Source organism: Dama dama, chromosome X (genome assembly GCF_033118175.1).
Source record: "Dama dama isolate Ldn47 chromosome X, ASM3311817v1, whole genome shotgun sequence".
NCBI classification, from domain to species: Eukaryota; Metazoa; Chordata; class Mammalia; order Artiodactyla; family Cervidae; genus Dama; species Dama dama.
In genome coordinates, this window is record NC_083714.1 from 91,546,586 (window position 1) to 91,572,583 (window position 25,998).

A 25,998-nucleotide genomic window follows, 5' to 3' on the forward strand; every position below is an offset into this window, starting at 1 on the left:
ACACACACACACAAGAGGAAAAGTGTTCTCCACAGACCAGCTTTCTGGTTAGGTTTCAGGGAATCCCAGTAGTGAACCATACACAGTAATTAAGAAATAATTATATCCAGTTTTATATCTCTAGAGCTTTATTTCATAGAAGAAATAGCATAATTATTTTTTAATTTTAAATTTTATTTTTATTATTTTTTTACCAAGTGGCATAGCACATAGGATCTTAGTTCCCTAACCAGGGATTGAACCCATGCCCCCTGCATTGGACGCATGGAGTCTTAACCACTGGACTCCCAGGGAAGTTCAAGAAATGGTATAATTTTTAATAAACTTTTTGCCAGTGTAGAACTGTATCACAGCTGAGGGAATCATGCCTGCTTGGATTAGGAAATCACAGCTCAGGTCACTGGTTTACCTTGTGGTAGCCTCTAAATTGTAAGGAAAGGGCCTAAAAGGAAACAAACCATCCCTGTTCTTAAGAAAGTTTCTCAGTGGATTGCCACAAAATATCATGGAGGACAAATGCAAGTTTCAGAAAAATATGCTGCATATGATCCCATCATCCTTATTTTAACTAAAACAATGACAAAACTATTGGCATATAAATGTATATGTATGTGTTTAAAATTCATAGACAAATACAAAATAGCCAAACATAAAAATAGGAAACAAGATTGACAATGATGGGTAAAAGTGTTTATTGACGTAAATGAGATGGTTTTTAATTAATGAAAATAAAAATAGAAATCTAAAAAAAAAAAAAAAAGCTTCTAAGCCTCAACCTAAACAGTGATGGTGTGGTGTTACTAAGGCTCAGGAGGAAGGACATGGTATTCTTTGGCTTCTTATTCCTCTGATCAGAGTTGGTTGGAATTAGGAAGCCAAAATAACTGGCACACAGAGACTCACAAGACTATGTGTACTCACAAAAGACTGCTTGCTAAACTGGGTTGTTGCCCAGTCTTCCCCGTAACTCTGGTTCCTTCCTCAGCCTGACTCATTAAGTACTTTCTGGCTTGGCTGGCCTCATCATTCAACCCTGAGATCCTCCCCTCTTCCCAGATTCTCCTTTCCTTGTGGCCCTGGTTGGATCCCTCAATGCTTTGGGAGTTCAATAATGGGGAAATCCAACTCCTGTTAGACAATTGTCAGCTCCTGGGTCTCAGACAGACCATACTGAACTTTGTGCTCATCAAACAGCTTCTGAAGGGCATTGATGTAGAGTGCATGGTACTTGTCCACTGTCTCCTTGTCTGGCTTCTTTATCCTGGGAATTGGCAGGGGCTCCCCAACTGTGGGGCAAGAGAAGAGACAAGCATCAGACCTCCCCCCTCAACTCAAACTACCATCCCTCAGAGGAAGTCACATACTGAAACTCGGTATCTTGGTCCCCTCTACCTCCTTTATTCTTTCCCCCTGCTCCAACCCCACCCTGTCCCATGTTCTCCAAATACCTAATCTCATGCATGCTTAAGAGAATGAGAGTAAACTTAGGAGAGTGCTGGAGGCATGTGTGTGAATAATGATGCCCTCATGGCAGCTGTTGAACTCTGTCCCTCCTGTGAATGGCCACAACTCTTATCTGCGTAGTTGTCCTCCCTACCCTACCCTCAACCACAACCACCGGAATTCCCATTGCCCATCCCAGCTGTGTGCCAGGCCCCCTGGGACTTGAGGGCTGGGTGGGGGGAATCAAGGACCAGGGTGGTCCAAAGATGCTGGAAAGCTTACCAACTGTGGTAATGGGAAGATTGAAAGGCAGGAATCCCCAGGATCCTCGAGTGAGGCCCCGGCCATGGAAGGTACAGAAATTTAGTCCCAGGATTTTTTTGAATGTGTTCTGGAAGGTTTTTTGGAAGAACCTTTTCCATGTGCCCTCAGGGAAGGTCTCTTGATTGTGAACTTCATTCTGTCCAAAGGAATAGGAAGGGACAAGGTATGCTCTGCAAAGAGACAGGCAGAAGTGTGAGTTCTTCCAGAAAGCTCCCCACAGTGAAACCCTCTCCAAGGTAGGAAAGCTTTACAATGGCCCCATTATAGGACAAGAATCCAAGCACCCAAGCATCTCCAGCACTGTGTATTATCCTTGCTATGCTCCACATCCCTCCAACTGAACATTTTGAGGGGAGTTGCTGCACTTTGTCCTGTGATGGCAGGAAATGAATCACTAATCTCAGGAAATCTAATTGCCTAAATTGTACACATCCAGAGGATGTTCCTAAACTGTGTGTCTGGACATGTCACTCCTCTCTTGAAAACTCTTCCCAGAACTCCTCACTTTGTACCAGGTGCTTGGCGTGACCTTTGTGCTCCAGCCTTGTCTCCCTGGCTAGGTTCTTCTCTCCCCAGCCCTTTGTCACAGTCTGCTTAGCCATACTAAGTGTGCTAAGTTCTTACTCATTCTATGCGTCTTTGTACATCCTACTCCCTCTGCCAAAAATGCCTTCCCTCTGTCTTCACGTGGCTTATTCTATTTTGCCCTTCACTACTCAGCTCCAGTTTCATCTCCTTGAACCACCTCCTCCAACTTCTCCCACCCCCAACCCCTGCATCTAGTGCTTACCTCTTTCCTACACTAATACTACCCCAACTCTGTACTTCTTCCTGGCTGACTTCCAGTAGACAGCAAGCCATTTGAAAATGTCTTATCTCTGAACTCCTAGGGCCTGGCATAGTGCCTGACATATTGTCATAGGCCCTCGCTGAACACCTGAGTTCTTTCTCCCCTTTGGTCGGACTGGCAACTCCTACTATATTTCAATTCACAATTCAGATGTCACCCACTTATGAAACTTCTACTTTGGGTGAAAGGCTTTCCATCAGTTGGTGTTCTCATAGTGCTTTGTACATATGTCCATCATGACACATCTTTCATTCAATAAGTATTTATTGAGTTCCTTCTATGTACCAGTCTTTTTTCAAGCCCTCGGAATATATAAGTGAACACAGTGGATTAAAAAAATAATCTCTGTCATCATGGAACTTATCTCTTATTAAGGGAAGACAAACAATAAATAATAATGATGAACAAATAAAAAGCCATATATGTAAAGAAATAAAACTGATGACATATGAGAAGATAATACGTACAATGGGAAAAAACAGAACAGCATGATCAGGATAGACGTTATTGAGAATAGACATTTGAGCAAAGACCTGAAGGCGGTAAAAGAACGAGCCAAACAGCTACTTGGAGGAATAATGTCCTAGACAGAGGAAACAGCTAGAGCAAAGACCCTAAGGGAGGAGCATGTGGCTTTTTTGAGGAACAGCAAGGAACAGCTCTAATGGAGGGGAGTGAAGGACCCTCCATTAGAGGTGGGTGAAGGACCAGATCATTTAGGGTCTTGCAGGCCCTTTAAAGACTTTGGTTTTGCTCACACTCTCTGACATAAATCACAGCAGGATCCTCTATGACCCACCTCCCAGAATATTGGAAATAAAAGCAAAAATAAACAAATGGGACCTAACTAAACTTAAAAGCTTTTGCACAACAAAGGAAACTATAAGCAAGGTGAAAAGACAGCCCTCAGATTGGGAGAAAATAATAGCAAATGAAGAAACAGACAAAGGATTAATCTAAACAATACACAAGCAACTCCTGCAGCTCAATTCCAGAAAGATAAATGACCCAATCAAAAAATGGGCCAAAGGTCTAAACAGACATTTCTCCAAAGAAGACATACAGATGGCTAACAAACACATGAAAAGATGCTCAACATCACTCATTATCAGAGAAATGCAAATCAAAACCACAATGAGGTACCATTACATGCCAGTCAGGATGGCTGCTATCCAAAAGTCTACAAGCAATAAGTGCTGGAGAGGGTGTGGAGAAAAGGGAACCCTCTTACACTGTTGGTGGGAATGCAAACTAGTACAGCCGCTATGGAGAACAGTGTGGAGATTCCTTAAAAAACTGGAAATAGAACTGCCATATGACCCAGCAGTCCCACTGCTGGGCATACACACTGAGGAAACCAGATCTGAAAGAGACAGGTGCACCCCAATGTTCATCACAACACTGTTTATAATAGCCAGGACATGGAAGCAACCTAGATGCCCATCAGCAGACGAATGGATAAGGAAGCTGTGGTACATATACACAATGGAATATTACTCAGCCATTAAAAAGAATTCATTTGAATCAGTTCTAATGAGATGGATGAAACTGGAGCCCATTATACAGAGTGAAGTTAGCCAGAAAGATAAAGACCAATACAGTATACTAACACATATATATGGAATTTAGAAAGATGGTAATGATAACCCTATATGCAAAACAGAAAAAGAGACACAGATGTACAGAACAGACTTTTGGACTCTGTGGGAGAAGGCGAGGGTGGGATGTTTCAAGAGAACAGCATCGAAACATGTATATTATCTAGGGTGAAACAGATCACCAGCCCAGGTTGGATGCATGAGACAAGTGCTTGGGCCTGGTGCACTGGGAAGACCCAGAGGGGTCGGGTGGAGAGGGAGGTGGGAGGGGGGATCGGGATGGGGAACACATGTAAAGCCATGGCTGATTCATGTCAATGTATGGCAAAAACCACTACAATATTGTAAAGTAATTAGCCTTCAACTAATAAAAATAAATGGGAAAAAAAATAAAGACTTTGGTTTTGCTCAGAGTGAAATGGGAGCCATCGGAGCATTTCGAGTAGTGACATGATCTCATCTGACTCATGGTGGATAGGATCATGCTGGCCACAGTTGAGAACAGACTCTGGAATGTGAGGGAGGCAAGAATAGAAGCAGGGAGAGCTTTTAGGAGACTTGCAATAATCCAGGGGAGAGATGATGGGGTGGAAAACCAGGGGGTGATAGTTGAGATGGTAAGGGGTTGGCTTTTGGATATATTATGTAATTATACATGACTATGTCTGTTTTCCATTGGACCATGAGACCTTTAAGGCAAGGACCAAGTCTTATTTTTACATCCTCAATGCTTAGTACTATGCCTGACACACAATAGCTGTTCAATAACTGCCTTCTACTTTTCAAACCAGATTATGCGCTGTTTGGGGGCTGTATCCATATCTTCTGCATCTTTGCAAACCCCACAGCATCAAGTCCAATGCCTTCCTTGCCCTGGGCAGTTTCTCTGGGCCTCACAGTGCATGGGGTGATATAGTCTAAAGTCCCACTTCCCCAGACCCCCAGCCTACTAGGTAATGTGCAGAAGATAAAGGTCTTTTACTGTTCTTTCTCCAACTTCAAGTTTTAACAAAACCCATCAGAATGTGTCTGGAGGCCCAAACACCCTTAAGGCACAGTGTGAGGGAGTAGAAAGAAGCAATGAGGGTGAAGAGGGAGCCCCTTCTAACACTTTTCCAAGAGAGGGCACCATTTTGGAGAGGTGCTAGAGAGTACCTAGGATGCCCTGACAATAGGACACTAGAACCTGGGGACCCACCCTGTCTTCAGTGCCACCTTCACAAAACCTTTACGCTGTTTAAGGAAGACAGTAGAGGCTCCTGGGTGGCACAAGAGGGCTTCAGTAGCTCCACCCACAGAAATAACCACAGCATTGCCTGAGCCTTTCTGGGTCAGCAAATACTTCAAGGTCAACTCACTCACTGGGCACACACCTGCAAAACCAAAGAGGCAAATGACATACAGATGTGGTGCTTGAGGAGGGGGTAAGGTGTTCCTTGGGGCTCTTCCTGCTAGAGACAGTTCTTCTGTCTCCTGGCTGTGATTGTTTCCAATCTTCTGTCTTGACCTGCCCTCCACACCTTGGGTTAGCCCTAGCCTGAGATCGGTCCTTAGGGCCAGCTGCTTGCCTTGGGGCTCTGTGCTACTTAAGTGGGAGCTACATTGAGTTCTTCTGCCTACTTTCTCATAGCTCTATAGCTTGTAAAGCCCATCCTTTCTTCTCTACCCTGGTAACCACAGTGGTCTCCCACTCTCTCCAGGCTGATGTCACTTGAGACTCTAGAGTTCTCTTTCCTGAGGGTAATCAGGAATGGCCACCACCAAACTGCTTCCTCCTTAGAGTAACCTGGTAAAGGTAAGCCATTCCCTGGGGTTTCTAAAGAGTAGGCAGACCTAGGATCCCACCCAAGCCAAACTGGCATGTAGATGAACCGTGGAATGAGGATGACATCCTGTTGCTCAACAACGGTCACAGAGTCTTTCCTCATCTCTGCTTCCCATCTCTGCCCTGTGCTTACTTTCTGCTCTCTCCTGGGATGGCAGACATTGGCTCCAGGCCACAGTCCTTAAGATCCAGATTCGTGCCAACCTGAGAGGCGAGAAGAATCATCCCCTGGGACTCCAGTGGTCCCACTTGGCCCCTCCAGATATAAATGTATCTTACCTTTTAATGTTTGGCTTCTGTTGTTTCCTGGTATCCAGAAGGATGGATATTCACCCAGAGAGAAGGACATTTGGCACAGTACCCTGGCTTGAAGCCTGGCATGGGGAAGTTGCCCTGGATTCTGATGGATGCCTATCCTTTTATCCCTTGATATCTTATACAAATTCGAAGGGGTTCTCAGGAAATGAAGGTCATGGGCCAGGAGGGTACAGCTAATATGAAAGTCTCAAAAGTGTCTTTGAGATGCCCTGGGATGAGACCTGCTATGTAAATGACTGCCCAAAAGAAGCCAGTTGACATCCCAGAAACAGTCTGGCAAAGTATATCTGAGCTGTCCCATTCATGCCTGATTTTCCCTACATTTGGTTTTGATATTTGACTTCTGCCTTTTCCTTTCCACTTTGGCTTTGATCCCAAACCCCAGGCTTCTGCTTCCTCCTCTGAAAGGAGTTTTGGCATCTCTTATGAATGCTTTTAACTTACCCTCTTACCTAATCAAACCCTGCCTCCCAGATTAAACCTGAGGCTCGGCCACATATTCCTGTCACTGGCCCAGTGTGCTTGGCACTCATTTTCTACTAAGTGTTCTTCCAGCAGGGAGTGAGTACTGGACTGACTCAAGGCTTATTAAAGTTGGAGCCCCAAGGTAGGTTAGAGAATGGAATGATCTCTTATACTCACCCATTGACATCACATATTCTCGTACAAGTGGGATCCAGAAGATCCCTTCCAAGGTCGCTACATAAGGAGTGATGGCTGGGAAAATCCGAGCAAAGCCAGTGGTCTCAGTGGCAAAGTTGATGAAGACACCATAAGGGAGTACACCATGGGGGTGGTTGACAATGATATAGTTGTGTCTGGGAGAGAGGTCATGAGTCTTCACCAGCTGTTAGAGGGAGATCGAGTCAGAGCAGTAGATAGAAGGAAGAGAGGACATGTGGACTCAGAGGCCAGCAGGTAGCCTGTGTTTCCCTTGGGGAGCCCCTAATCCTTATTCACTGTGATATTGTCACTCTCATAGAATTGCCAGGGGTTATCATACTCAGTGAGGCTGACCTGAGTTTGCCACTGTGAGGCAAGGTGCTATTCACTCATTTCCCCACCTGCCCATCCATCTTGGGACTGTACTCTATATTATGCCTCTGGGCTTTGACCTCCACTGTTGTCCACAAAAGCCTTTGAAAATATGGGGCTGAGTGGGGAGCAAGAGTCTTGGCAACAGGGACTGAGGCCCTCCAGAGGAAGGGTCGTTACCTTTACTGGGAAGTAATTTCGGAAATATTTCCAGATTGTCCAGTTTCGTACCCAAGTGGAACGTCTACCACCTGCAAGTACAGAGGGAAGGGAAGAGCAGGTGAGGTCTTGCCAATCCCTCTACTTCTTCTGGAGGTGGAGGGATCTTCCTAATGTCCTCGGGTCACAGGAGGGGGCTCCTTTTCACATTTCCATGTTTCTTGGGCATTGAGCTATAAGGTCTATCCCTGAATCCAATCCCCCAGAAGACACAGGCAGCCCCTGCTCTTCTGGAGCTGCCAGAAAGGTGAGAGAGAAATAACATGAGGCTGGGAGCACCCACTCAGAAACCAGCCTCTTAATTCTTCCTGGGCAGCCTGGCCAAGCCCTCTATTCCTGCTGAGCTTTGGACCCCTGTCTCTCTTCTCTTCCCTCTCTCCTTTGCCCTTCCTCCTCTCTCCTTTGCCCTTCCTCCTCTCTTCCTCACTTCCACTCCTTGCCCTCCTTTCCCTTTCCCCTTCTTTCCTCTCCTCACCTCTTCTCCCCCTGCCTCTCTCACTCTTCCCTTCCACCCTCACTCCGTCCCTGTGGTTCCATCCTTGGCACAGACAGGGATCACTGTTCTTCCCCTGTTTCTTACCTTGATTGTGGGTGTTCCAGTCATAGGCGAGCCAGGCTAAGGCGAGCACAGACACCATCCAGAACTTAGTGAACACCAGAAAGTAGGGTATAAGGATAATAGGAATAGCTCCTGAGGGGACACAAGGGGTTCATGCCCTTTAGTTCCCTTCAAGTTTAATACACATCTCATGATCCCAGTCTCTGCTCTGTAGTGAAGAAGCAGGTCAAGGCCAGCGTGAGACTGTTCTTCCCTCATCCCCTCCACTCCCCATCTCCCTCCTAGCTCTGCTGCGGTCCAGGATGACCTCTGAGTTCCTGAATCTGGGCCCCCTTGATGACTGCGATCTTAACTGAGGAAATGGCAGAACCATGGCATTCTCAGAGTAGGTCCTCAGCTGGGATCAAAGGACAGCACTACTTGGCAACTGAAAGGAACAGCATCTTGTGCCAAAGGCTGACATCCCCATTCTGAGACCTCAGGAAGTCCTCAACCCTCCTTCCTTTGTCAAACTGCTCTGTCATCACATTCCAGTGGAGAGGGGCTGCCTGCACTGTACAGGCTGTTTGATGCTGAGAGGAAAATACATATTATAAACTGCTTTACTGTGTTCAATTTCATCCCATTCAAAATGGGTCAAAAGTTCAGAAGGGGGAAAAATCATCTCTCTCAGCAAAGGGTCACAGCAGACTGTGAAATGTGAATGTGATACATCTTACAGCTGTGGGAATTGAATTCTGTTTTAAAATCTGCATCCATGAGAATGAGGGGCTCATACCCATATTGTGAATTTTAAAAAATTCAGCTAAAGGAATGACTTCATTGACCAGATAACCATATCACAGTAGATGAAAAGTTTCAGAGAAGGGGAAGAAACTCAAGAGTCACCAAACAGCAGATATGTCTCTTGCATCTTGGACTCTGATGGAAATAACAGGAAAAAGATGGAATGGGCATTTCAAAAAAAAAAAAGTCATGTTGTGGGTTAGAAGAAATCTTAGTGATAGGCTGAATTCCCCTTACAAGATCTGGCTGAGATGTCTGTTGTAAGCATGCTAATTAAATAAGAAATAGTAGGGGGAGGAATTTTATGGGAAGCCTGCCATGGATAAAAATCCTGCTACCTCTGACCCTCACAAAAGATGAGAGTAAATTTGCTGGGTAAGCCTCAGAAGAAAACTCAGATAAAATTAAATATGAATCATTATTAATTAAAGGGAGCCTAAGTATATAATTTCTTTTATATCTTACTTCTAATAAATTTAGTTTGTATCACCAGCAATCAGAAGAGTGCTTTGCATGCAGTAGTGTTCAACAAATATCTATAGATAGACTGAAAGATGAAGAAATGTTTTCTCTTTTCAATATTAGGTAAATTTAAATGATTAGTGTTTAGTCAGCATTTGTGTTGTTTAAATCCAATGTTATTTTGAAAGTATAGATGGGTTAATTTCATGCCTTATATCTGATCATTTTCAGTAACCCATCAGTCCTAAAAGTAGTCTACTGAACTGGTCTATTCCAGTTAAGCTATTTCAAATCCTAAAAGATGATACTATAAAAGTGTTGCACTCAAAATACTGGCAAATTTGGAAAACTCAGCAGTGGCCACAGGACTGGAACAGGACTGGAGTTTTCATTACCATCTCAAAGAAAGGCAATGCCAAAGAATGCTCAAACTATCACACAATTGCCCTCATCTCACATGCTAGGAAAGTAATGCTCAAAATTCTCCAAGCCAGGCTTCAACAGTCTGTGAACCGTGAACTTCCAGATGTTCAAGCTGGATTTAGAAAAGGCAGAGGAACCAGAGATCAAATTGCCAACATCTGTTGGATCATTGAAAAAGCAAGAGAGCTCTAGAAAAACATCTACTTCTGCTTTATTGACTATGCCAAAGACTTTGACTGTGTGGATCACAACAAACTGTGACCTGTCTCTTGAGAAATCTGTATACAGGTCAGGAAGCAAGAGTTAGAACTGGTTGTGGAACAACAGACTGGTTCCAAATAGGGAAAGAGTACATCAAGGCTGTATATTGTCACCCTGCTTATTTAATTTATATGCAGAGTACATCATGAGAATGATGAATTCATCATGGATGAATCACAAGCTGGAATCAAGATTGCCAGGAGAAATATCAATAACCTCAGATATGCAGATGACACCACACTTATGGCAGAAAGCGAAGACCTAAGACCCTCTGATAAAAGTGAAAGAGGAGAGTGAAAAAGTTGGCTTAAAACTCAACATTCAGAAAACTAAGATCATGGCATCTGGTCCCATCACTTCATGGCAATACATGGGCAAACAGTGGAAACGGTGACAGAGTTTATTTTGAGGGGTCCAAAATCACTGCAGGTGGTGACTGCAGCCATGAAATTAAAAGATTTTTGCTCCTTGGAAGAAAAGTTATGACCAACCTAGACAGCATATTAAAAAGCAGAGACATTACTTTGCCAACATAGTTCCATCTAGTCAAAGCTCTGGTTTCTCCAGTAGTCATGTATAGATGTGAATTGGACTATAAGGAAAGCTGAGCGCTGAAGAATTGATGCTTTTGAACTGTGGTGTTGGAGAAGACTCTTGAGAGTTCCTTGGACAGCAAAGAGTTCCAACCAGTCCATCCTCAAGGAATCAATTGGAAGGACTGATGCTGAAGCTGAAACTCCAATACTTTGGCCACCTGATGTGAAGAACTGACTCATTTGAAAAGACCCTGATGCTGGGAAAGATTGAAGGCGAGAGGAGAAGTGGACAACAGAGGATGAGATGGTTGGATGGCATCACTGACTCAATGGACATGAGTTTGAGTAAACTCTGGGAGTTGGTGATGGACAGGAAGGCCTGGTGTGCTGCAGTCCATGGGGTCACAAAGAGTCAGACACGACTGAGCTACTGAACTGAACTGAGAGCCATATCTCAATAAACATCACTCCCCTTGTGAAATCAGTTAGAACTACAGATGTGGCACCTCAGAGGACCATAGTGTCCTTTGAGGGCAATCTTGCCAGACCCAACCTGTTTGAGTATCATTGGTGTCACTTATGGTGACAAAAGGGAGATTTAAAGAGATAAGAGAAACAGGCTAAACATGGAAGGGCTTGACTTTGTGAAACAAGGAGTTTTTTTTTTTTTAATTAATTAATTAATTTATTTTTTCAGTGGGTTTTGTCATACATTGACATGAATCAGCAATAGATTTACAAGTATTCCCCATCCCTATCCCCCCTCCCACCTCCCTCTCCACCCGATTCCTCTGGGTCTTCCCAGTGCACCAGGCTCTAAAGAGATGGATGAAACTGGAGCCCATTATACAGAGTGAAGTAAGCCAGAAAGATAAAGAATATTACAGCATACTAACACATATATATGGAATTTAGAAAGATGGTAACGACAACCCTATATGCAAAACAGAAAAAGAGACACAGAAGTACAGAAACAAGGAGTTTTGTGAAAGAAAGCAAGGGTGTCTGAGGCAAGAATAAAGGACACATTTGTGTATGTGTATGTGTGGCACTATCTTAGACATTATGGCCTTGACACAAAGAGATGCTTCCAACACCTTGTCCATGTTCAAGTGAGTAGTTTTGGTGTGGATTATCAAGGAGGAAGTACACATAAGGCAGGCTCTTAATTTAGTTTGTACTGAAGATGGCTAAACCACTCTAATAGTTGTGTAGCATGGTATCTCATCATCGTTTTTATTTCATTTCCCTTATACCTAATCATGCTTAACAATTTTTTATGTGTTTACCTGTCTTTTGTATATCCTTTTTGGTGAAGTATCTATTAAAATATTTGGCTCATTTTTCAATTGGATTGTTTGATTTCTTTGTGAGTTTCTTTATACAATCTGGATACAATTTCTTTCTTTCTTTTTTTTTTGATACAAGTCTTTTATCAGATATGTGATTTGAAAACATTTTATCCAGTTTATGTTTATCTTAAAAAAACTTTTTTTTTGGCAATGCAACAAGGCTTGTGGGATCTTAGTTCCCAGACCAGGGATTGAACTCAGGCCCTCAGTGAAGCACAGAGTCCTAAGCACTGGAATGCCAGGAAATTCCCTGTGTTTACCTTTTTATTCTCTTAACAGAGTCTTTCTTAGAGCAAAAACTTTTAATTTTGATGAAGTCCAATGTATCATTTTTTTTTCTTTTACAGATTGTGCTTTTGATATTAAATCTAAGAACTCTTTACTTAACCTCAGGTCATGAAGGTTTTCTCTTACGTTTTTTACTACAAGTTTTATGTTTTACTTTTTAGATCTGTGATCCATTTTGAGTTAATATTATAATAAGGTGTGAGGTTTTGGTCAAGATCCATTTACTATATATGGATAACCAATTGTCCCAACATTGTTTATTGAAAATGCTATCCTTCCTCCGTTGAATTGCTTTTGCATGTTTGTCAAAAATCAATTGGCCATATTTGTGCAGGTCTGTCTGGACTCTATTCTGTTCCATTGATCCATGTGTTTATCTCTTCACAAATATATCACTGTCTTGAACTGTAGTTTTCCATTAAGTCTTGAAACCAGATAGTGTGATCCTCTAACTATTCTCTTTTCAAAATGGTTTTAGATATTGTAGTTCTTTTGTTTTTCTATATAAATTGTACAATCATCTCGTCGATGCTTATAAAAACACCTGATGAGGCTTTTCAAATTAAACTTTTTATTTTGAAAAAGACTTAAATAGAAAATTTGCAAGAATAATTTAATAAAATCCCACATAAGCTTCACCTAGATCTCTTTATTGTCAACATTTTGCATTTGACTTATTCCTAAATATAAGTATATAAATATGTTTGTATTTATAGTCCATTGCAGAGATCACAATGCTTTGCTCCTAAGTAACTCTGTATTTTCTAAAAATTAAGGCACTCACAGTGCCATTATCAAATTTGGGAAATTTAGTATTTAGGAAAAACTGTTATCAAATGCACTCTGTTGGGATTTTTATTTGAGCTGTGTTACATTTATAGATCAGTTTTGAGAAGAACTGACATCTTTGAGTTTTCCAATCCATGAACACAGTATGTCTCCATTTAGGTCTTTAATTTTATTAGCATGTTATTGTTTTCAGCCTACAGATGCTGTACAGGTTTTATTAAATATATTCATAAGTATTTTATTTTTGGAGGCATTTAAATGGTATTGTTTTTAAATTTTTATTTTCAATTGTTCTCCGCTAGTATATAGAAACATGGTTGACTTTTATGTGAGATCTTGTGACCAGGGACTTTGTTAATAACCTCATTTGTTAGTTCTTAGAGGGTTATTTTTTAGTATATTTTTAAAATAGGTTTAGAAATATGTAATCTAATGGGGTTTTTTACACAGATGATCATGTTATCTGTTAATTAGTACAGTTTATTTCTTACTTTACAATCTGTATGCTTTTATTTCTTTTTCTTCTTGCTTTATTGCTAGGACTTTTAGTATGATGTTGAATACAAATGGTGAGTGTGGACATCCTTGCTTTGTTCCCCATCTTAGGGAGAAAGCTTTCAGTTTTTCACCATTAAGTATGATGTTAGCTGCAGGTTTTTTTTTTTTTATATAGATGCTCTTTATCAAGTTGAGAAAGTTGCCTTCTATTCTTAGCTTGCTGAGAGATTTTGTCATGGATTAAAATTTGTCAAATGCCTTCTGTTTTTCTTTTTTGCTTAAATCCAAGATAGCAAATTTTATTAATAAAATTTTTTTTCAAATGCTTTTTCTCCAACAATTGATATAATTGTGTATTTTTCTCCCTTAGGTGGTTAGTATGGTTAATATTGTTTTTCAAATATTTACACTTGCATTCCTGGAATAAAGCCTACTTGGTCATGGTATATTACTCTTTGTAATATATTGCTGGACTTGATTTGCTAGTATTTTGTTGAGGATTTTTGCATCTATATTCATGAGGGATATTGGTCTGTAGTTTTCTTTTTTGTGTTGTTTTGTCTGGTTTTGGCATCAGGGTCTGGCCTCATAAATGAGTTGTTAAGTGTTCCTCCCTCTTTTATTTTCTGGAAAAGAGTATGTAGAATTTGTGATATATCATCTTTAAAATGTTTGGAAGAATATGCCGCTGAAACCATCTGGATCTGCAGATTTCTGTTTTGGAAGTTTACAACGTTCCAAAATTAAAATTTAATTTAATTAGTAGTTATAGGTTACCTATTTCATTTTGGGTGAGTTTTGGTTGTTTGTAGTTTTCAAAGAAGTCATCAAATATAATTGTTAACTTGCTTATTTATTTTTTCAGTCTCAGAAGTTTTCACTTTGAAACTCCATTGTTAGGTACATAGACATTTAGGATAGTTATGTCTTCTTGGTGAATTGACCCTTTTACCATCTACTTTACCTTGGTTGTGACTTTAAAAAGATAAACGTGTAGAGCCTCAAATTACTAATGATTACTAGCTTTGGTTAAAGATGGTGCCAGTATGAATCTAAGTGGGTCCTTTCTTCAAATCATCTCTGATTCATCTTTCTTACTAACTTTCCCATAAAGTAATAGCAACATTTATTGTATACTCATCATGTAAAACTAAGTATTATACATACGCATTTTATTTAACCTTCATAAAGACCCCATTAGGACAATAAGCATTCTCATTTTGTGGACGAGGGACCCAGGTTCAGAGAGGTTCAACAATTACTTAAGGTCACACAGCTAGCTCGTGGGTGAGCCAGAGTTGAGAACTCACACTCTTCCTCCAGAGACTGAGCTCTCCCAAAGGCCTCCATCTCAACACTAAGACCAGGAGACTGTACTCTTAACTACTGAGCTCTAATCATTGCTTTCCTTTAGTCAATTATTAATTTCTGTCAGTTCTGTCCTTCAAACGTCTTTCAAATTATTCTGTTCCATGCCTCCATGCTACCACCAGTCCAAGTTACCACTCTCTCTTTCTAAGCCAACAGCCAATGTCTTCTAATAGGTTCCCTGCATCCATTTGAGTCATGACGCAACCAGAAGGCTAAATGCAGATCTCTGTCCTTCTACAGCATATAAGCAAGAACATGCCTGGCTTGTCAAAGAGACATTTCTGCAGTTCAGTGATTACTTAACGGATCAAAAGTGATGATAAATATGAGAACTGATGGGGGTTGGTGGTAATTTAATAATTCAATAACTCACATGGCTTCTGGTGACTCTTAGGACCAAGTCCAGTCTTGTAACCTTGGTTCCGAAGGTCCTCCATGATGGAATGCCTGGCCACCCCCTTGCTCTCTGCATGCCACCAACCTGTTCTCCTGTAGGTTTCTTCTACCTATTCTGTTCTCCAGCCTCTAGGCTTCTGTGCATGTTGTTCCTTTTGCCTGGAAGACTCTTCCTTCAGCTTTTTGCCTGGCTAGTTCTTATACATATTTCAGGCCTCAGGATAAATGTCAGTTTCATCATTTTGGAGATATCTTCAACTTCTCTCCCTTTCCAAAAAAAAAAAAAAAATCTCTCCCATTCATCATTCTGCCTCTGTCTCCATTGCTACTGCCGTGGTCCAGAACTTGATCTCCTCTGGTCTAGACTGCAGTCTTTTATCTATTCTTGCCTGCTGATCTCTTCCCCCTACTCTGTTTTCCATGCTGCTGCCAGATTTATTTTTAACTAAGCACAGTTGTAGTGTTGTTTGCCTCCTATGAAACCTTCAGTACTGTCCCACTGCTAACAGGATGAAGTCTGAACATGTTAGTCAGGCATTTAAGGCCCTCCATGGACCGGCCCCGCTCACCTTCCTAGCCTCATCTCTCAGCACCAGCACTCATACCCCGTATGATCTAGCTTGTGGTCCCCAAACCACTGTAGGGACATGGGGTGATCTGAAGTGGTTCATAGATGGAAAGTTCTTTTAATATGTAGTGAATCAAAGTGAGTTCATGGTAGTGGTATAAAGTTTCCTATTAAAATATACTAATTTAGGTTATAGGAGTGAGTCAGTTTGGGGGAAAATGTTAAGTAATAATAGTATAGGTGGTACTCAGCTGTGGAAAGGACCAGAAGGTGGGATGCAAATGACTGAAGAATGGGAAACAGAGGTTCAACCACCTTAGTCTACTCTCCATTCCCTCAACCCATCATGCAATGTCACATCTCCATGCCTTTGGTAGTATTTGTTGAGTCTTTAAGAACCAAAAACTATTTTAAGTACTTTACATATGCTTAATTAATTTTAAGTCATATTAAGACATAAAAATAAAATTCCTGCCTTCCAGAAACTCATAGTCTAGAGGAGAAGATTGATACCATAAATAACAGATACACCCCAGAGGGTGAGAATGATACAGTCAGGGTTCAAATGTCATTATATGGGAACCATTCTTTACTACAACCTAGAAAGGTTTATGGGCAACCTAGAAAGGTTTCTTGCAGAAGGTAAGACTTAAATTGAATCTTGGAGGAAAAGTAGGGTTTTGACAGATGGATTAGTGGCAAAAGGGCCTTCCACAAGCAAGGAAGAGCTCAAACAGAGGCCTAGATATGGAAGAGTCCAAGGTCTGTGAGTAACATCATAACTTGCAAAAGTACAGGGAATATGGGAAACCATGGAATAGAGGATGATGCTGGAAAGGAAGCCGAGGAACTCAGGTCTGATACTTCTTAAGGGAATGAGAACCCAGATTCTCATCAGAGGAAGAGCATGATCATATTTGTGCATCAGGAAGATTGTTTGAAATGACTGGGAGCAGGAGAAACTGAGGGAGGGAGGTCAGCTAAGAGCTGCACTGTCTTAGATGAGAGATAGTGAGAACCTGAAATAGGCTACTATTTCTGAAATCAATTTGAAAGATACTATGGAGGCAGAATTTTCAGGGTTTGACAGTTTATTGGATGTAGGGGAGTGAAGAAGAGGTAGTAGGGAGTGATGCTTTGAAAGGGCCTGTTTAAATGCTGGGAAGGAAAAAAAAATGCTGGGAAGGTATCAAAATTTCTATTTGCCTCATTTTCTAGGATCTAGTTACTCATTATTCTTTTTGAAGGTGCAATGAAATCAGAGTCTAGGGTGCCTGTCTCAGAAGTGGTAGTCACTCTTCTGCTGATTAAATTGATATATGGCAGAAACCAATACAACATTATAAAGCAATTATCCTTCCATTAAAAATAAATACATTTAAAAATGACCAATAAACATATAAAGACATTAAAAAATGTCTTATGAGGTGGAGTAGTTGGGCTCCAAGTAATGTCAATTCCTATAACCCCCAAAAATAAAATGAACACCTGTTGAGGGTTTTCTTTGATTATCAGAGTGGTCTTGGGAGCTCTGTTCTACAGTGGTGGAGGGTGAATGACTTACTTGCACAAGGTCACATAATAAGTAAATGGCAGACTTGGTCTGTTGACTCCCAAGACTATGTTCTATTTTTTGTAGTATCGGCAACCAGAGAAAGGAGGCAGGCCCATGACAAAAAGGATTTCCAGGAGAGGGAGAAAAGAACAAGAGGTAGACTTAAAGGTCTTTACTGAGGGGAAGAAATGTGGAAGAATCAACTGTGTCAAGCCTGGTCTTGCAAGAAATATAATATTGACAAGGCATGACTCCTGTTTTCATGAAGCCTATTGGGTAGAGGAGACAAAGGGTGTAAAGGCTGCTATCCAACCAAATTTTACAAAGTGCAGAGATTTTCAGAGACAAAGTAGTCTCAGGTTACCAGGAAAGCATTGCATAGAAGGTATGACTTGAGCAATATCTCAAAGAAGGGATTGTCCATAGATAGTTCAGGAAGGGTGATCAGGGAATTTTTTAAGTGGAGGAAATAGAGCAAAAGTAAAGGAGTGGGAGAGTAAGTATCCTTCCCATTTGTTCTGTGAATAAGTTACCTGGAATACAAGCTTCAAGCAGGGGGATGAGCTGGCAAAGAGTTAAAACCAGAGAGTGGAGAAGGTCCTCGAATGCCCCGGATGACACATTTTTACTTCATCAAGTAGGCAAGGGAAAATCAGTGACTATTTTTGAGCAGTAGAGGGCTGTAATCAAAGATGCATTTGAAGGACTCTTCTGGATGTAAGCAGTGGAATATATTGGAGAGGGTGGAGAGTAGAGGGCCAGGAAAGAGGATATTGCAATAGTTTAGATCACTGGTGATACAAGCCCAGCAAAAGAAAGACAGATGGAGAGCCATCCTTTAACTGGAAGCTGGGCCTCAGAGAGGCTCTCAGGAGCATTGCTGAGTTTCAAAGGTCATGAACATTTGTATTCCCCCAAACCATCTTTTCATTCCTCTCCTCTCACTTCTTTCCTCCTTCTTGTCCCTCTGTCTTTTCTCTTTCTCTCTTCCCTACTCCTCCCCCCCCCCCCCCACTTTCAGTAGTGCTCAGTAATCAGTCATGATTCTGATCATCATTCAGGAAGGAGGAGAAGTGCTGAAGATGACTCTGAGCAAGACAGAAAGAATGAAGGAAAGAGAGTGAGAAAGAGAAGATAGAAGGGAATTAGGAAGGAAGAAGGGAGGGAGGAAGGAAGGACACTTTTTTTGTATGGAGCGTTTATTGTGAACCAGGCTTGAGAGGATGAGGATATGGAGGCTTAGAAGGGTTACAGTACCTGTCTAAATTCACAACAGCTAGTTGTTAACCAAGTTTGACAAACTGCAGAACCCATGTCCTTTTCACTGCGTCACACTGCTGCCTGTTCCTGCCTTCCCTGATCTTGTTAACCTTGTGTAATATTTTCTAGTGGCTTCATTGTGTCTGTTCATTTCACTTAACACAGTCAATCTTACAATGTAATGATTCACTTATGTGTTCAGCACTGATACCTGGAATGGGAGAATGGTGGAATGAATGATTATTTTCTCTTTGTTACCAGATAGAAGAGCCTATACTTGGCTCATTGTTGTAGTGTCACAAGGACAGCCAAAATCTTATACTTTGTAATTGCTCTGTAACTGTTGGACAGATTTGACTGTCTTAGGCATCTCTGTGGGTATCATACACTGTTACATGTTTTAGCTACCTTGATAACCTCCAAGATCCAGGATTTGTGTTGTAATTTCTAGCATAATCACTAGAAGAAGGGAAACAGGATGTATAGTAACCTAAACTAACAGAAGACAAGTGGAATGATAATCAATCTAAAAAAAGTCAAAACAAATGGCCAATGAGTATACGAAAAGATGCTATTAAAGTTCACTAGTCATTAGGGAAATACAAATTAAAACCACAATGAGATATCATCTCATTTCATTAGGATGGCTACTAAAAAAAAATAGACAATAAAGTAGTGTTGGTGAGGATGTGGAAAGATTGAAACTCTTGCACACTGTTGGTGGAAATGTAAAATGATGTAGCTGCTATGGAAAACAGTATGACAACTGCACAACAATTTTTAAAATGGAATTACCATATGACCCAGAAATTCTACTTCTGGGTATATAGCCAAAAGAATTGAAAGCAGGCTCTCAAGGAGATATTTGAACACCCATGTTCATAGAGTATTATTCACAATAGCCAGGAGGCAGAAAAAACCAGAGTCTATTAATGGATAATGAATAAACAAAAAATGGTATATACATATGATACAATATTATTCAGCCTTAAAAAGGAAGGAAATTCTGTCACAACATGAATGAATCTTGAAAACATTGTGTTAAGTGAAAGAAGGCAAAAGATGGCAAAAAAAGGCAATTTTTTTGTGAAATCACAAAAGGACAAATAGTACATGATTCCACTCATATGAAGTGGGACAGAGAGTTTTTCACTCAAGACACATAGGTGCCATAGCTCTTCTAGGATGGCTGGAAGCTGGTAAGATTGGAGGGTGGGGGGTGTTACCAGGAGGCTAGTCCTTATAGTCTTGGATCTTTATACATTCAGTGCTGAACATATCCTTTATCCTAGCTCATGTCCTTTGAGAGGGGAAAAGGAAGAAAGAGAAAAAATATTCAAGAAATATGATTTTTGGGGAGAAAAATGAAAACATTATATTGAGAAGCTCTCCCCAGAAGAGCCAGAACAATCTAGGCACTTGTGTTCAAAGACCATACAGAGATTTTCCAGGGTGGGACTGACCCCACACCTAAAAGGCTCAGCTCATACAGCTCTTCTCTGGACCTCTTTTCCTTGCTCTCTCTGCCCATCTTTGCCCACTCTTTCTGGGGTCCAGACTTGAAATGACAGATGCCACCATGATGTTAAGTCTCTTAGGACATTCTGGTGACCCCCACTTTCCTAACTAAGGGCTGGAACTTGTTAAGGGGTCTTTTTGAGGAAGTTAAACATAGATGCAAAGGACAGCAACAATAAAAAATGAAACACTAGAAACAAATAAATTTATAGAAAAATCACTTCCTTCTCTTAATGCAACTAGAGTCAAGTTATTGATAGGCTAAGGGCTTAGCATGATTTGATTTCAATAAGGCTCACTAAGTCTTCATCTTTGGGTGGCCATGGACTTCTTTGTTAGTCTGGTGAAGCCTATAGATCACTTTTCTGAATATTATTTTTAAATGCACAAAATAAAATACACAGACTTACAAAGGAAACTCATCATAGTTAAACATAGTTATCAAAATATTGCAAAAAATGTGGTACAGTACATGAATTCTTGATTTATGCAGTAGATAACCACACCTAATGGTAGTTCCAATAACTATTGGAATTCAGAAGTGGTAACAAGCATAAATGAACTTTTGAGATGCCTGCAACAACTGGCATGTGAAATTTAAATCTCTATGATGTCTGTTACTGACAAATTTACAGATACTTCTGTGGTTTGCTGCCTACGTTCATCAATTCAAGACGAGGTTAGTGAAAATAAAGAGGTGATTTTTTTCCTTCCAAATTCAATATTGTCCCTCCCTGTCTCATTCTAGGTCTGTGTGCATGCTAAGTCGCTTCAGCCGTGTCTGGCTCTTTGCGACCCCATGGACTGTATAGCCTGCCAGGTTCCTCTGTCATGGGATTCTCCAGGCAAGAATACCTGAGTGGGTTGCCATTTCCTTCTCCAGGGGATCTTCCTGACCCAGGGATTGAACCCTTGTCTCTTAACTCTCCTGCATTGGCAGGAGGGTTCTTTACCACTAGTGCGACCTGGAAAGCACTAGTGTCTATAGGTCTCTAATTAAGAACCTCTGCTCTACAGGGACACATATCCTCCCACAGATTGGACTGGGCAGCCTCCTATCCTGTCCCATCCTTCAGGATGAAATTTCTCCATGTCCAGTTTCCAAACTCTGCCCACAAAGACCTGGTTTCTGACTGGGAAGAGCTTGGAACTCTCAGCCCATTTGCCCAGCACTGATGACTGTGATTTTTTGAGTCTGTTGAAGAACTGGCTCTTTCTCAAAATTCCGTCTAATGAGTCACTCAGGCAGCCCCCAGCTTTTCCATAATTCTCTCATCGTAATAAAGAAAATCACCTTACATCTGCCCAGTACCAATTCTGCCCCTGTCCCCAAATAAGACTCTTTTCAGCTAGTTCACAGAGGGGCAGTTCTGAGAGAAGGCTGGGGTGGACTTTAAACCAGAACAACTGCAGCTTCACTCCTGGCCTTTGTGTTCCTCAGTTGGGAGGAGAGATATCTGGTGAACTCAACAATGGCCATCTCTCTGGGTGGAGAGGCACAGTCCTTCCCAGAGAGAGAGGACTGACCAAATGATCTCTTTAGAACCCTCCCAAACTTCCCTGGTGGCTCAGACGGTAAAGTGTCTGCCTACAATGAGGGAGACCAGGGTTCGATCCCTGGGTCGGGAAGATCTCCTGGAGAAGGAAATGGCAACCCACTCTAGTACTCTTGCCTGGAAAATTCCATGGACGGAGGAGCCTGGTAGGCTACAGTCCATGGGGTCGCAAAGAGTCGGACACGACTGAGCAACGTCAATGTCAATGTCAATCATCTGGAGATTCCTGTTCTCTTTCTTCATTTATTCTCTGTACTCTCCAGGCCCTGGGGTTCACTCACCTAAAAAGACGTAGACTGGCATCCACTGCAAAACAGAGAGGGTCTGGAGGATTTCCTGAAGATTCAGCCGGGAGAGGAAGGCCATGGCCATAGTGCTGTTCTGTTGTGGCAGGAAGCCCAAACAGAAGGCCAGTGCCTGTAAAGCTGAGCTGATTATAAGTGCTTTGCTTTAATCTCATTACTGAGTCCTTTTATCTGCTGGAGGTTTTACTCTTGACCTAACCTTTTCCCCAGTCTTCCCTGTTCTCTGCCCCACCCTGACATCCTACACATCCCTAACGTGCATCCTTTCCCCAGGGATACTCAATTGCCTTGCCTTGGGGTGGTTCTAGCTCTGTGTGTGTGGGAGGGGGTCCCCGATAAATTAGTGCAGGAAAAGGGAATGGCTTAGGCCTCAAACGGGATCTCTGAAAAGGAGTCTGCTACTTTTCCCTGCTTAAGGAAAAGAACCTGGTGATCACACTTTTTTCTGCCCTGGTGGATGCTCTTTGACTCTGCCTGGCTTCTGCTGAGAGCTACCTAGTTGACTAGAGCCTTTTTCTGAGTGAATATCTAGGCTTCTCAGATTCCTCCTTGTGCCTCTGTTCCCAGGGTCTCTGAACCAGCGACCAGTGGGAGACACACTGCACAGAGTGCAGACCTGGCTTCCAGTCCAGGTTCCACCAAGTTCCTCCCAGGACACTGGGGGGAATCATGCCATCTCTCTGTTGTTGGAAGGCACCCCAGCAGTTAAGGGCATGGACTTTCGAGCCAGATTGTTGTTGTTTAGGTCTCAGCTCTTCCACTTACAAGTTGGTGAACCTCTGTGCTTCAGTTTCCCCACCTGTAAAATGGGGATAATAATAGTACCTACTTCATCAGGTTGTTCTGAGGATTGAGTGAGTGAATGTATGTAAAGCGCTTAGCACAGGGCCTGGCACACGGTAAGTACAATTATGTTTCCTGTTATTATGCATTAAATTAATGTCTATTAAACATCTTTTCAGGCTAAAAGGGTTAGTTCTGTGCACTAACCTTTGCAGAATTAAAGATTATCTCCGGATCCCAGACCCGTGGATCATTTTTTTTGGTAAATTAACTGATTATTGTTTGTCAGGTACTGTTCTATGTGTTGAAGATTCAGTGTGAAAGAAGATGGGCATCATCCCTGCCTTTATTGAACTCACAGTCTAGTGGAGGAAACACATTAAAAAATCATGAAACTGTCTCTACACTTGAATTTGTGATAAGTGTCCTACTGGAAAAGGCCAGTAATTCTCAACAGGAGGCTTTGAAGGTAGGCTCTCAAAAATATCTTTGAATGTAATCAAAAAGGTTGCTAGGAATACCAAAGACAAAGATAGTATCAAGTGTCCTACTAATGCAAGGAAATGTTCATTCCTTAGCCTTGTCCAGAAAGGTTAGTGGAAATGTGTCTCCTTCCCCACATCCACTCTGGTTTGGGGTCCTTGAATTAGACTGACTAACATCAGTCTTCAGAGTTTGGCTTAGGGAATGTCTTAGGGATGCACTGGCCTTTCCCAATGTACCCTCTATGGCCATGTACCCCAATGTACCCGCTATACCCCTCCTCCTCTTTCTCATTCTTTTTTCCTCTCTGTCTAGCTGGGGTTCTCAAGCTGCTTCTTGGGGCTATTAATACTTGGCCACATACAGAGTGAGATGTATTAGAGCACATCTGCTCAGAATTTGTAGGGGAGGAGGGAGTGAGGTACAACGCAGGCCTAGGCTCTTCTGGGGGAAAGCACAGATGTGGAGAAGGTGAGAGCAACTTGTATAGATGAGTTCCCAAAGTTGACAGATAAGGCTGCTTACAAATCAGGTCTCTACCCCGCTTTACTTTCAGATGGGCAAATGAAAGAGACCTAGAAAAGGCTCACATGGGGTGCTAGAGGCAGGACAAGGACACACAATTTCCATCTCTCTCTCTCTAATGTCTGGCTCAGGGCCTGGTACCATGTAGGCATTGAAATAAACACTCGTGGAACAAATAGTGAGGTCTGGTCTCTTGGTTTCCTAGGCAAGATGGACTGGTAGGACTGGGCCATGACCTTGATGGGCCAACCCTTTCCCCCACAAAACAAAGAGCATTATGTCTGAGCTGGAACCTTCCTGAGCCAAATGGACAAGTGCAACACAAACACCAGTGAATGTAATAAAAACAGGAAGAAAAGAAGTAGGTGAGTGACAAATCCTGAACAACACTCACGATTTCTCAATGACAACCCAATAAAACAACAAGCAAAACCTTAGCTGTCTTGGAGTAAGCAAAGGAGAGGTAGCTGAGAAGCACAAAATGGCCTATAAATTTCATTCATAAACATTTAGGGCTGATATGATTCTAACCATCAAGAAAGACACAGTCCAGCATGTGAGGTGGGCAGAATCATAGACACCCATATGGGGTGCTGTGGGGTATGCAAATACAGGTGAGGGAAGCATCCACCAGCCTGAGGAGGGCAGGGAAGGCTCTGTGGAAGCGGTGGTGGTGGGGTTGTTGTGGTGAGGAGAAAGGGCAAAAAAGGCATGCGGGGTGGTGGTGGTGGTGGGGGTAGTCCAGCAAAGACTGCAGTTAGCTTGCCAAACCAGAAGCTAAGAAGCTTTGTAGGAACAACAGAAAAACAAAGCAGACTGGAAGGAAAAGAAGATCAAGGGGACCACGTAGCTCAGAAGAGGGGAGTGGAAGCCAGGGAATCTCTGAGAAAAAAGCAACAGCTCTAGGATTCTTCTTCCTGATTTCTGAAGGTTCACTCTCAGCCTTCAGAATGACTCATTTTTAGAAAGCTTTGGACAGCTGAGGTTTTGCCATAACAGGATCTCTTCTGATTGTTCCCCTTCAGTCATGCCCTTATTTGGTACAGTACTGCAATTTCAGCAATATCAGAATTGTTGTTTGGTCACTCAGTCAGTCTGACTCTTTGTGACCCCATGGACTGCAGTACGCCAAGCTTCCCTGTCCTTCACCATTTCCTGGAGTTTGCTCAAACACATGTCCATTGAGTCGGTGATACCATCCAAACATCTCATCCTTTGTCGTCCCCTTCTCCTCCTGCCCTCAATCTTTCCCAGTATCAGGGTCTTTTCCAATGATTTGGCTCTTCGCATCAGGTGGCGAAAGTATTAGAGCTTTAGCTTCAGCATCAGTCCTTCCAATGAATATTCAGGACTGATTTCCTTTAGGATTGACCGGCTCAATCTCTTTGCAGTCCGAAGGACTCTCAAGAGTCTTCTCTAGCACCACAGCTTGAAAGCATCAATTCTTCAGTGCTCAGGCTTTATGGTCCAACTCTCACATCTGTACATGACTACTGGAAAAACCATAGCTTTGACTATATGGACCCTATGTCGGCCATGTGATGTCTCTGCTTTTACATACGATGTCTAGGTTTGTCATAGCTTTCCTTCTGAAGAGCAAGCATCTTTTAATTTCATGGCTGCAGTCACAATCTGCAGTGGTTTGGAGCCCAAAAAAATAAAGTCTGTCACTGATTCCATTGTTTCCCCATCTATTTGCCATGAAGTGATGGGACTGGATGCCATGATCTTAGTTTTTTGATATTGAACTTTAAGCCAGCTTTTCCACTCTCCTCTTTTACCCTCATCAAGAGGCTCTTTATGTCAGCTTCCAAAACTGATTTTTGGAATTACTGATTTTTATATTTCTATTATTATTTTAAAAATTTGAACAACTTTTGGTTCTGCATTTTATATACCTTACAATTTTTATTTTATGGATGTGATAGCTTTGCACATATCTTTGAGTATAGTATTTATAATTTTTTGATTCTTCTATTCTCAGTATCATTGCAATTATTTCTGCATTGTAATATGTGTTTAATTTGGTTATTGCTTTTCATGATGAAAATTTTACAAAAATATCTGGTGATGAGTATTTTGATTTCATAAAGACTTCATAAAATTCTTATT

General features: G+C 41.8%; 1 protein-coding gene across 1 annotated transcript; it reads right to left on the bottom strand.

Annotated features, from left to right (window-relative positions):
- Positions 1 to 767: 767 nt before the first annotated feature.
- DGAT2L6 (diacylglycerol O-acyltransferase 2 like 6) lies at positions 768 to 22,156 on the bottom strand. Its single transcript, XM_061137616.1, has 7 exons — positions 22,072 to 22,156; positions 8,193 to 8,303; positions 7,574 to 7,644; positions 7,001 to 7,205; positions 5,414 to 5,588; positions 1,726 to 1,937; positions 768 to 1,286 (listed from the first exon to the last, which is right to left on the bottom strand). The coding sequence occupies exons 1-7, from the start codon at positions 22,154 to 22,156 to the stop codon at positions 1,132 to 1,134; spliced, it is 1,014 nt and encodes a 337-aa protein (XP_060993599.1). The 3' UTR covers positions 768 to 1,131.
- Positions 22,157 to 25,998: the final 3,842 nt, after the last annotated feature.